Raw genomic sequence first — 12,716 nt, 5'->3', positions numbered from 1 at the left:
CTCTTTCCGGATCGCGTGCAGCATAGTCAGGTGTTAAAACAACAAAGGCCTTCACTACCTGAAGAAGTTATGGCAGGCGTGGTTTAAATGCCAGTGAACCAGTATTACACAACAGTAAGATTTGAAACTCGAAGGAAGCGTTCGCTGACGAGCTGCAGAGTAACGTAAAGGGCAGGTACAGAAAGCTTTGCCAAAGTCTGTGGGTGCTCACTACTGGTTTGGACTTTAACAAAGACAAAAAACTAAGTCTCTGAATGACAGGGAAAGCTTCAAATGGTGCTTCTGTTTACATGGGATTTGGGGCAATTGCCTTGGTCAGTTTTTTCTGGGTGGATTTTCTAGTGTCTGATAAATTCAAGTCAGCATTACTACTCTTATTTAGTTTTAATTCAAAAAAGAAAAAAAAAAAATCCCTGGATATACAAAACCCCTGGGAGTTGGGCTTTATTAGCTCTGGTATGCACAAAGCTATTTAAACATTTAAGCTTGTTCATTTGTCTACCTCTCCTCTGATGGGGTCTGGACTGCTGACAGCTGCTGATTCCACCACTGCAGGATGCTCCACCAGGGCACTTTCCACTTCAAATGGTCCAATGCGGTACCTTTAACAGGGAGGAAAGGACTTTTAGTTGTGAAGCCATGTTTCTGTGTTACCAAATACACAGGGATCCTCTGTGTTATTCAAGTCCAATTAATCAGGAAATTACCCAGCAGAATTAATGACATCATCAGCTCTTCCAACAAACCAGAAGTATCCATCCTCATCCATAATCCCCCTGTCTCCAGTGACATAAAAGTCCCCACGTATCGTTGCCTCTGTTTTCTCTGGATCATCCTAGGAAATATTAATTTTACATGCAAAGTACGTGAAGTTGCCTTTGAACATACTCAGGATGTAAGTCACGGTCCACTCAAATACTAAACAATTTCAGCTTTTCAGACTGGACCGTGCTGTGGTTTTGCAGCAGATTCAAGTGGGACATTAATAACAGAGAATTGTTAATTCACAGCTACCAAGCTACAAAACCAGGTATAGGGTTCACGAACTGCAGTAAATGTGACTGACAAGGTTTTAATCGTATTATGTCCCACGGCTCTTGGAACCACTGAAGGTTGCAAAAATACGTGGGCTCACGGAACTGAGAATTTGCTTTTTACCAGCTTATCCTTTAATGAGTTTTTTCCTTTGTATTTCTAGCATGTCCTACCCTGAGATTTCTTTTTTTCATCCCCAGAAAGGTCTTGGCTCAGCACAGCACAATTGATGGGACGTGCTCTTTCCACAGCAAACGCAACTGATTCCTGCAAGAATTTTTCCGGGCAGTACGCATGGTGTCCCTTTCCCGCACACTCAGTACTGTGCAGAAGACTTGATTATAGGGTGATACCATCCATAAAATTTAGTAAGGTATCCTGGTCTGAAAGTACTACCCGTTTGTTCTACTGGTTGTTGGACTGAAAATTCTAACCAACGTGGAAAAAAGCTGTTCTGCTATGCATGAATCACTCTGTGTAGCTCAGATCTGGAGGGAAGGGATTTAAGTGTCCTACTTCTCAGATGGGGGCCCTAGTCCTTAGGCCAAAGAGTAATTTGGGATTAGGAGGGGTGTGTCAAACGTCTCTCTTAAGGAAATAACAATCAAAAGAAAGTGGATTTCAACTTGCTAGGCAGGACAGTCCCATCAAACACGCAATTGTGGAAGTAGACCAAGCATCCCCAGGAAAAAATGGAAATCCCTCTTTTCTCCCCACAAGCTTTCAGACCAGTAAGCAGAGTATGTGTCAAGGAAATGGGGTACCAGGTTCCTTGTGACAGAGGTTTAAGGGGATATCGACTTTAACTGCAGAAACAGCCTTACAGCATAGCAAGTGAAAAGAAAAAGCGATCTCGTAGGTTTTACTCTGATGGCAATATCTCCTTCTTTTCCAGGAGGCAGAATATTGCTGTTTTCATCTATAATCTAGAAATAAACAAAACACAGTTTTATTATCTTGGAGCCAAATTAAAAAGCGTTAAGATTATAGAATCTTGATGCATATTTAAAGGACATAATCAAAGTATTTTCTTTACTGGGAATGAAGTAGGGAATGCAGTTGGGAATGCAGCAGGGAGTCTGACAACTGAAGTGTAAGACTCTTAGTAACCCACTGTACTTGCACTAAGACTTTTATCCAAGGAATGCCAAGGGCTGTGCAAACATGCAGTGAAGTCAGTAAGACCCCAGGGAGGATCCAACTGAAAGAAAGATACTAAAAATCTTAACCCATACTGCAAATTGATCTGGTGCTAGAATCTGCTTCAGCAGTTTTGTTATCACCAGGAAACAACAGTCACTCCCACTCTTCCTTAATGCAGCAATTTAATTTCTGTCGCTGCCTGAACGCCAGCTGTCAGTCAGCAGCGGGTCACCATCGGTGTTGGTGAGGATGGTGCAACAGGGAAGTTCAATTGCTAATTCTGCACGCTCAGTTTAGGGCAGTAACTTGCTTTTCTTCACTTTCATCCCCTGGTGAATGATGGTACATGGTACAACTCCTTGTTAGAGCTTTACAACCTTTTTAATGGAAAGTGATCGTGCAAGAGAGAGCAACTGAGTCGCCAGAGGTACAATACCTTGACATCGTACCCTGGAGACGACTTTCCCATAGAGCCAGGTTTGATTTTCATTCCCTTAAAATTTCCACAGATCAGCACCTGTCTCAAGAATTGTTGGGTTTGGTTTGGTTTAATTAAACTGGCTTGTATATTTAATCTTTCACTTAGATTTAAAATACTCAGCTAATAGTGTGTATTTCTGTGAGAAATGCTGATTGTTGTCATTATAATCATATATCCAGTGACTGAACTTCTAGAAATAACTTATGCCCTCAGAATCATGCCCACAGCCCCACATAATGTGAGTGCTCTAAAGGTAGGTTTTAAAGCAGAATTTGGAATGCAGTAATGAGGAATATACCCCCCTTGGGTTAGTTCCCAATCCAAAGCCTACAGGAATGAAAAACAGCCCTTGGATTTTGGGTGAAGCTGTTACGAAAAACGGCATTTTTCCAGCGTTGCTTATTGCAATTGATTTTCCCCTAAAATTCGTAACTGCATCTAATAATTTCAGTTGCTTTTTCTCAGCAACCTGAATAGAACTTACTGCTGCGTCTGCAAAGCATACGTGTTTACATGTGTACAGCAGAACATACTGTTTCTGTCTGCCCGTAGCCTTCATGAATATCCAGCCCCGTCTGCGCTTTCCATTCTTCCATCACGTCAGGGTTGATTGGCTCCCCAGCACTCACGCAGTGCCGCAGGCTTTTGAATGGGTAGCTTAGTGGGAAAGAGAAAACAAGTCACTGGCAGCCATCTCTCTGCCATGCCCACTTCACTGCAGCGTTCCTGGGTTGGGGGCTTCTTTCTACACAGGAACAACATTTTTGCTGAGTCCTAGTCACTTCATTTGAATTCTAGAGCGTTAAACAAAAACAATTCTGAAAAAAAAAATGGTTAAGCTACCCCTGAATCTTTATTCTGACTTTGTTCATAGAATCACAGACTGGTTTGGGTTGGAAGGGACCTTAAAGATCATCGAGTCCCCCCCCCCCTGCCATGGGCAGGGACACCTTCCACTAGACCAGGTTGCTCCAAGCCTCATCCAGCCTGGCCTTGGACACTTCCAGGGATGGGGCATCCACAGCTTCTCTGGGCAACCTGTTCCAGTGCCTCCCCACCCTCTCTGGGAAGAACTTCTTCCTGATATCTAATCTACACCTCCCCACTTTCAATTTAAACCTGTTACCCCTTGTCCTGTCACTACAGGCCCTTGTAAAAAGTCCCCCCCAGCGTCCTTGTAGCCCCTTCAGGTACTGGAAGGGGCTGTAAGGGCTCCCCGGAGCCTTCTCTTCTCCAGGCTGAACAAGCCCAACTCTCCCAGCCTGTCCCCATGGCAGAGGGGCTCCAGCCCTCGGAGCATCTTTGTAGCCCTAATAGTTCCCACTATTCTGACTTTGTTATCAACATTCAGAATGCTGAGAAACACAGGATCTGAGTAACTGTTTACACCACTGTATGTTTGGAATGAAATCGAGGCAAGATGGGCATTTGGTCTACCGTTCTGATCAAACACACCAGCAAGGATACTCTGCTTTTGCTTACCTGGACAGTTTATGTTGCACAAACATGCGATAGGCAGTTGGAGGAGAGCAGAAGACAGTTATGGGGAATCTTGACAGACTCTAGAGAATTCAGAATAAAAAAGAAAATTTTGCCAATACGCTGAAACCTGTGAGGTCGCGTCTTCACTGTAAAGAGATCACGTAACGACCTCTGCATCCAGCTTAGGACATGCATGCACAACACATTAAGTGCCCTAATAGCAGTTAGCTCTGTACTTGGCAACACCAACACGCAGCACTTACATGTAATCAGTTTCTTCTTCAAAACACAATCTACATCATTTTACAATCATTTCAGCACACCAGTGTGTTTTGCTCTTGAAAGCTTTACAGTTTCTCTTGCAAAATTTCTTCAGAATTGCAGTTTAAGTAGAAAACAAGTGAAACCCTAAGGCTACTTTTCAGTGCTCTGTACAACTGCCCGTGTTCTTTGACATATCCTAACATTAACTAGCGATTTCCAGTCATGTAATCAACATGGCTACGATGGTACAGCCATTCCGTGCAAAACGAAACACACTGGTCTTTTTCAGATGAAGAGCCGTGTGTGGAAGATGCAAGAGAATATAATGTTGGTGCCTCTTGTTAAAGAAATTCGACCTTGCTGCCTCTGCACTCAACTCTGAATTACGTGGTGCAAGTGAAATTCTCGTTCAGCTCTTACTGTTATTTAACACACCAGCGCTCCACAAATCCCAGGACAATTTACTGCTTACTTCACTTATGGGATGTTTGCAGGTTTGTGCAGTCAAATCCAGAGCAAAATGATGAAACTCTTTGGATGTCAAATGTGCCCTTGTTTTGGGGTACGTAGCCGCAGCACCCACTACTTAACTAATCGCTTGGTTACTGGTGAAAGTTACAACTGTGCTGCGTGCTGTCCCTGTGCAGCGCCGGGGGAAATGAAAACCTGGGCAAGACAGCCAGAGAGAACAGTGCTGTTTGTTGCTGGGCTCCCCTCACTCACCTCAAAGACAATGCTTGGGTCAAAGTGTGGCATCTTATGCACAAATACACATGCCCCTTGAATCCATGGGGAAAAAATGCTGCTCCAAGCAGACTTGGCCCAGCCGGTGTCTGACGTGTTCCAAAATATATCTGAGGAAGTCAAGTCCAGCCAGTACCTGGTAACACAAGGAAATGGTCCACAGTCTCTGTTTGGCAGGAGTAAGGCGAATATTCAAATATCAAGAGATGTGCCAGTGAAGCAAATGCATCACTGGGTGTCTTGGGTAAATGGCAATTACACGAGGCTGAACTTCTGGTCAGGAGTAAGTCACACCATAGTGAGGATGTCATCAGGATGCTGCATTTTCCTAAGGGAAAAATTACACTGACAGACAAGCTACTACCACCTCAGAACACGGTGTTGTATGAATATGTAAGGGGTTGCTGAGGGTTTTGTTGAACTTATTTCTAGGGATGAGGATGAGTTTTTTAAAGTTTGGTATTTTTGGATTTGCTGTTCTTTGCCTGTTAAGAGTGAAGCTCAGTGCCTTATCAATTTTATAATCAACGTTGCTTTATACATTTAAAGATCCAGAAGTATCAGGAGTTGGTTCCTGCAGGAGCTGTGTCTAATCCAGACGCAAAGGAATTCAGAAGCCTAACAGACCCACGCTTTTTTCCCATGGTACAGACTTCATGAACTTGTTCATTTCCTGGGCAATCTATTAACTATACACAATGCAGAATTTACCCAAAAAAATGTTAGTGACTATATGACAACTGCATTCTCTATAAACTAAGGCAGCTAGACTCAAACTGCCTTGTTTTAGGGAAAAAACACCCTCACGTTTGGGGATGCAAAACAACTGCTGTGTTTTGAAACAAAAGCTTCTGGCAAAAACTTTGTGTTTCTCTTCCTTCTGTTCTGTGACCAGCTATGGAAATATGACTGACATGAAGTGATTTCTGTACCTTCCACTTACTGTGAGGCCAATACCATAGCTGCTGTGGGAATGTTCAGCCATTTTTGGGGATCCTGTAGTTCCACTGGTAAAATAGATGGCCATCGGATCTCGACACTTTGTGGTCACACACTGGTGATCAGAAGGAGCAATTCTTAAAATAAGCAAAATGATGAATAAAGTGATTTGAAAGTGCAACTTACGCATTTTTGAAAATATTTAACCAAAATAACTGTAGCAATCAACAGTGTCATAAACATTGCTATTTTTCCACTGTCCTAAAAGGGTGAAATAGATTCGTACGTGCCAGCATTTCCCATTCCAAACAAGCCACTGTGCTTTTCTTTCACTATTGCTGTGGTGCTTTCCCAACAGTATTTACTCACTTCAGGAGATCTTTCCAGTTCAGCCATCCTTCTCTGTGGCCCTCTGACACAAGCAACTTCAATTTCAGAGACGGGCATTCAGCCTCAACTGAGTCTACAGCTGGTGCCACAGTCTCATCGGTGATGATACACTTTGCCTTGGATTTCTGTAGTCGATGCAGAATGTCCTTTGCTGTCAGCTGCTGTGTGCCAGGAATCAAGACAGTTCCTAAGGGGAAGGAAGAGGAATGGAAAAAGTCTCAACATTTAAGAATAACACCTGCACAGGTCTACAAGCAGACTTCAGCTCACTTTGTTGTTTTGAGTGAGACTAAAAGCAGGACTCAGCCCTACTGAGTCCTGATTTCTTTGATGGATTAAATGCTAATATACTGACTTCTTTGATGGATTAAATGCTATGCGAGTGTTAGCACAAGTTAGCAAATACTGTATGGATCATGGGGCAGTAAAAGCAATCAACGGAATAACTTTCCTTGTTCTGAAAACGCTACCCCTGGAATATTCCATCTCTCTGGACTGGACTAGTGGTAAACATGGCCGTTGCCTCACTGGCAGTGTTTGTGAGGCATCAAGACATTCTGAGTGGTCAGTACTGGGAAGCTGAGTATTTAACAGATCCCCCAAGGGAACATGTGAAACACTTGGTTAAGTGGGCTAATTTCACTGCAAGAGGGTGCATTTGCAATGCTCACAAGTGCTGGAAAGAGGAGAATGACAAACACATGAACTCAGAGGGTTTCCTTAACAGCTAGAGCATGTGCAAAAGTCCTAAAAGCACCATGAAGAAAAATGTGGCAGGAAGAGTGGTTTTGACCAGCATGACACTACTTCATCCTCATCAGCAGGCTGGTAGTTCTGAGTGCATTACATAGCAAGGATTGGTTTAAGTCAGGATTTCTGTACCTACATAGCATTTCTTCTCGTTCACTAACCTGTTCTCATGCAAGCCACATTCACCAGCCACCACTCGGGGATCCGGGGCAGAATCAGAATAACTCTGTCCCCCCGTTGCAGACCACCAGCACTAGAGAGTACGTTTGCTGCTTTCCTGGACAGCACTCCCAGCTCCTCAAAGCTCCACCTCACCTCTCCTCCGGCACCGTCTACCCACCACAATGCAGGGTTTTGGGACTTTTTTCCCTCCTACAGAACAACAAGGTACAGCACAAATGCTTCATTTTAGAAACATACTGCCTTTACCTTAAGTCTGAGGGAGAAACACATTCATCAGTTAGTGCGGGGGAAACCTGGGGATGCCACAGCAATTTGCCCCTGATTCCAAACAAGGCAGGGAACTCTCCCTTAGAAGGAACATCCCATCAATGTCATTTAGAAAATTAAATTTGTGTTCCTTTCCCGAGTGCTTCATCTTGCACTCTCAAGAGGCTGTACAATAATCAGCACAGAGAAAGAACAATATTTTTGGTTCAGGTCATACCAACAAAGCAGCTGATAAATGTGGGTACCTCTGGGCTGTGCCCCAGAGCCTCCTGAGCCCTCAGAGCTCATTTTACAAATCACCTGGAAACGGGCCTGTCTGGTACTTCTGAACATTAAATAAAGGTTTCAAAAGCATAGGCACACCCAGTGTGACCTTTAATCAACATCTCACCTAACTGAGATGGGAAGTGATGTGAAACATATGCATTCGCTGCGCTTTAAGGGGCGAATGCATTTAGCAGTAGCAGTGTAGCAGCTATCTCCTGAGCAAAAAACTGACTGGGGTAGGAAGAATATGACACCTTCTTATCTATTTGAAGGTACAATAACTCGAAGGTCCATTCTCAGCACATTTTAGCTGTACACTTCAGGGGGCAAAACCTCTTCACCAGAGGCTGTTTATTGTTCCGTTTACAGTCTGCCGAAACCCGTTCTTCCTGCCAAAGGAACAATTGTGTCAGACAGGTGATACCTCTGCTCTTTTCCTGCTCCCCGGCTGGACATAACTGCATTTAGCCCCTCAGGAAGAGCCTGAGCCTGCAAAACCAGTCCTACGTCCACAGAGACCAGACCTATGCAGTAAGAAAGGTGATAGAACTGTACTTCAGGTTTTGTTTTCTATATTCCCCTTCCTTGCACAGAGCTTATGTCTGGTTTGGGGTTCAGTGTTGTTCAGTTTTGTGGATTCCTGGAACTGTAGAATCTTTCAGGGTGATGAAGACCATTAAGATCACCAAGTCCAACCGTAAACCTAACACCACTCATACCACCACTAAACCATGTCCCTAAGCACCTCATCCACAGGTCTCTTAAATCTCTCCAGGGGTGCTGACTCCACCACCCCCCTGGGCAGCCTGTTCCAATGCCTGACAGCCCTTGCAGTGAAGAAATTGCTCCTAATATCCACTCTAAACCTCCCCGGCACAACTTGAGGCCATTTCCTCTTATCCTAAGTTCTTGTTCCAAGGTCTTGATGCAAAGTATTTCACACTTGGGATAGGTGGGTGAGGTTAGATATTACACTGTATTTATTATTCATTTGACAGGCAGGCAATGACACCCACAGAGATCAGTTTACTTCCCTGGCACATCCAGGTAGGGTGCGCATCACAGCTGATGGGGGAATTGAGGCAAGGTTTAGAGTGGTTCAGTTCACAGTCTCATTTATTAGGCAACTATTTACTCACACTCAACCTCACCAGAGTTACTGATTAAAGGAAAGAGCTGTTTGGACTCATGAACAGCATAGCGTGTGGCCTAAGGGATCTACAGGCTCAAACTGCATGAGATGCTCACCAGATCCTACAGCATATGTAATCAGAAAATAACCCCAGTGTCTCGGTTGTTGCATTTGTCAGATACCCAGCATTAATGACCGGTATTAAATACTTCAGCGTCAGAGAAGCCAAGTGACTGTTACCTTTTCTACTTCAGTCCATCTGTCCAGCACATCTCTTGCAAAGTTGAAGTACTCTGGCACCTCTGGTCTGTACTGCTGTTTTATGGCTTCATAACTCAAAGAGGTGTGAACTGAGTAGCACCAGCTGCAAGGCTGGAGAGATCTTCTCAGGGAAGCCCGCAGGGACACAGTACTTGGGATCTTCAGTAAAAAATGCACAGCAGCAAGAGCCATCACAGTCTCGTCAAGGTTATTCCTTACTGATTATGCTGCAGCAAGACAGACACAAGCCTGGTATTAGCCACGTGTTTTCAGAACAGGGTTCAGTACTACAATGGACTACGTTGGAACAACAATCCCAACTGTTAATTGGAGTAACTGCTGCGGACAGTTCCAGTTTGGCCGTCGTCTGGCCCCTGCTCTCCGGTGACCATGCAGCTGAGACACCCATCCTGCATTCAACCAGCCGCACTCAAGACTTGTCACCGTGGCAGCTTTCCTAGAATTCACGTTCCTTTCTTTCCCACAAGCCCCACTAGCCCTGCAGACCACATTTCAATTGCCTTGTACAGCAGAGCGGCACGGAACGCTCGGCAAACGCTTCAGCTCTATCTGCCTGCTACTGACTGACACCACAGAAGGAACAGCGAGATGTTGCACAGACAATCCAGAACCACGCATGAATTACCAGCTGGCCACAGCGTCGCTGGGTACAAAGGCATTTACAGGTTTTGCAGTTTATCAGCACTGGGGATATATTGGTTGCCAGGAATTAAATGAATGTAGCAAAGCCCTCGGAAGATTCTAAGTATTGAGGTTTCAAATATTACTTTGATGCATGGTTAGCAAAAAAGCGTCACTTTGTGAGACAGGGAAGCCTTAAAAGACTCCCTGGAAAAGGACCCAAAATGCAAAGTCTTACTTCTCAAAAAGGGTCGGTTTAGCAGGTCTGAAAACTCATTTTTTTCATGCATTGTCAACTGTCTTTTATTTACAACATAATATAAACACTGCTAGTTCCTTATGGGATTAATAGCTATCCAGCTGTAAAATCACATGATTTTAGTGATTTAATGAAACATAGGGACATTTTTGGGATCCGTAACATTCTGCCTGTGTCTGACAAACCCAGGAGAGAAACCCAGCCAAATGAAAGATGGAGAGGGACAGGGAGAAGAGGGAATGTGGACAGCTAAGAGGCAAATCAGCACTGCTGCAGTACTAGAAAACCTGGCAGGGGTGGGTGGAGGCTCAGCTTCCCTGTCAAAAGGCTGTCAGTCCCAACTTACTGCCTCTCTGGAGCCCTCTCAGTGCTGGGGTGTGTCACAACTTCGACTCCTTACAGAAATCTTAGGCTCCTGGCCACGTGCCCACTCTTGCACGGTCGCTGTGCCCAGCAACCGGCTCCTGAATGTCTCACGTGTACTTTGGACTCACCCAAGGGGCAGCCGAGTCCAGCACCGTGAGAAGAGCTGATAGGTTTCTGCAGAGTGGAGGTGGAAAGAACTGAGTCCCAGATCTGTCCCTCTTCCTCTCCTCCTCCCACCCACCAGCTCACGGAGGAACACAGTCACATGGCACATGACCTTCCTACGGCCAAATCCCATCTGTAACGCTCTGGCTGGGGGACACAGGAGCAACAGCCTTGCTCAGCGGGTAGCTTGGCGCTCCTCAGGTAACCACAGCAGTTCAGCCATGATAACCATGAGCATCGATTCCTGGGATGCAGCTGGCATCTGGACCAGCTTTCTTAATACTGGTGACCCGTAAGGGCTCTGCCTCATGTTCAGAGAGCACACAGTGCTCCAGCATTGCTGCCTTCTCTGCTCCACTCCCCTAGGAGAGGCAGGAGGGAACGTGTGCCACCCTCTCTGCAATCCAGGCCACAGCCCAGCACCACTGTGGGCACGGCTGTGGCACTGGTGAGTGCCTCTACCTTCAGCCTCTCCTGCAAAGATGTCACTCATAAGGGTACTAGTGACAGCTGTGGCTTAATTTGGTGCACCAAGACTCCTGCTCTATCGCCACCCTCAAACCATAGCTCTAAGGTCAGCAGGGAGATTGCTAACACCCATCTATGTCTCTGGAGCAGAAGAGTCCTCTGGGTTCTGACCAGTGGGGTGCCACTGTGGTCTTTCCTAGCACGTAGATCCTGTACTTTTGCCAGAACTCCCTCCTGAGGTTCCACCCGTGTCTGTCTGTGAACAGCACACTCAAAGATGTTAACAGGCTCCCTGATGCGGTCACTGATTCAAAACAGATTTCCCCAAACAATAAAGCTGCTCTCTGCCTAGCAGTAAAGAGAGCCCTACAGTCAGTCTGCAGTAGTGACATTTTAAACAGCCCTCTGAAATGCACACCATTAAATCCTCCCAGAGGACAGGCAGAGGAGCAGAGGATGCCCTCCCCAGAAGATCACATCACCCCAGCGGAGGCACGAACGTCAGAAGAAAATTACAGCAATGGCTTGCGATGAGTCAGCGAATGTGCCAGGAATATGTGGGCCAGAAGATTTCCAGTTGAGGAAGAAAACCCTAACTTCCCCAGTGACCTAACCTGTAACCTGTTCTTTTGGTGGGACATATCACTGATTCCCAGAGCATCGCTGCGTATTCCCAAGTCCCCCAGCACCTTTCACCATAGGAGTATCCTAGTTACTTGCGTTTCCTCTGCACCGTTCACAGCTGCCTATAGAAACTCCTCCTCGTGTTTCAAACACGTCCTGACCTGCTCAGCTCTGGGGAATACCGCCACAGTTCACCGGAACGTTGCGTCTTTCACACAACCCCAGCCTTGTAAATACTGAGTGACTTCTAATTTACGTGTGGTTAATAATCCCACCCGCGGTCTAACAGTTGCTGTAGTAAGGCTCCTAAGTAAGTGGTTACTGTAGTTACCTCGAAGGCTTTGCAGGAACAAAGCTTCAGGGAAGATGCAAATGCCACCTCCCGCTGCAGCTGGAACTGATAAACACTTCCATCAATGGATGAAGTTTCCTTTTTCCCTGCTTTTGCCCGACTGGCTTCTCAGGATGTCAATAATATGGTAGTCCCGCCAGGCCTCCTTAGCTGTCTCCTCTACCTGTTTCCACAAGATGTTGAGGAATTTAATCACACCCCCCCACGCCCCAAGAAGCTCAGGAGTTAGTGCAGGGAGAGGAAGCTTTTAGGGAGAGGGACAGGTGGAGACACCTTCCTTCAGCCACTACTGGGCACGTTTCTTCTCTCCACACAAGTTCTCTAGGATCTCCGGCCCAAGTTTACCTGTACCAAGAGTTCCCGTTTCAGCTGGTCCCTCTACACCGCGACACTCCAGGAGCTGGAACAGGAGCTGGGGAAGCGGCTCTCCCCGCCGGGGTGTCCCACGCACCAGCGCGGCGCAGTCGGAGCGTGAGTCCTCCCCCCGCCCCGGCCCGCTCCT

General features: G+C 45.9%; 1 protein-coding gene across 1 annotated transcript in view; it reads right to left on the bottom strand.

Moving 5' to 3' along the window:
- Positions 1–9,530, bottom strand: part of LOC104509181 (acyl-coenzyme A synthetase ACSM3, mitochondrial-like) — a 9,822-nt gene extending 292 nt beyond the window's left edge. Inside the window, 13 exon segments of the mRNA XM_010151036.1 lie at position 1; positions 4–58; positions 503–602; positions 708–835; positions 1,860–1,961; positions 2,615–2,695; positions 3,193–3,316; positions 4,142–4,221; positions 5,129–5,285; positions 6,082–6,225; positions 6,458–6,665; positions 7,390–7,600; positions 9,318–9,530. The exon segment at position 1 is cut by the window's left edge and continues 61 nt beyond it. Coding sequence (XP_010149338.1) covers position 1; positions 4–58; positions 503–602; positions 708–835; positions 1,860–1,961; positions 2,615–2,695; positions 3,193–3,316; positions 4,142–4,221; positions 5,129–5,285; positions 6,082–6,225; positions 6,458–6,665; positions 7,390–7,600; positions 9,318–9,530 — 1,604 coding nt within the window.
- Between the last annotated feature and the right edge of the window lie 3,186 nt (positions 9,531–12,716).

This window comes from Eurypyga helias, unplaced genomic scaffold, assembly GCF_000690775.1.
Source record: "Eurypyga helias isolate BGI_N326 unplaced genomic scaffold, ASM69077v1 scaffold18194, whole genome shotgun sequence".
Taxonomy (NCBI): Eukaryota; Metazoa; Chordata; class Aves; order Eurypygiformes; family Eurypygidae; genus Eurypyga; species Eurypyga helias.
The sequence above is the reverse complement of the archived record's forward strand: the minus strand, read 5'-3'. Positions and strand labels throughout refer to the sequence as shown.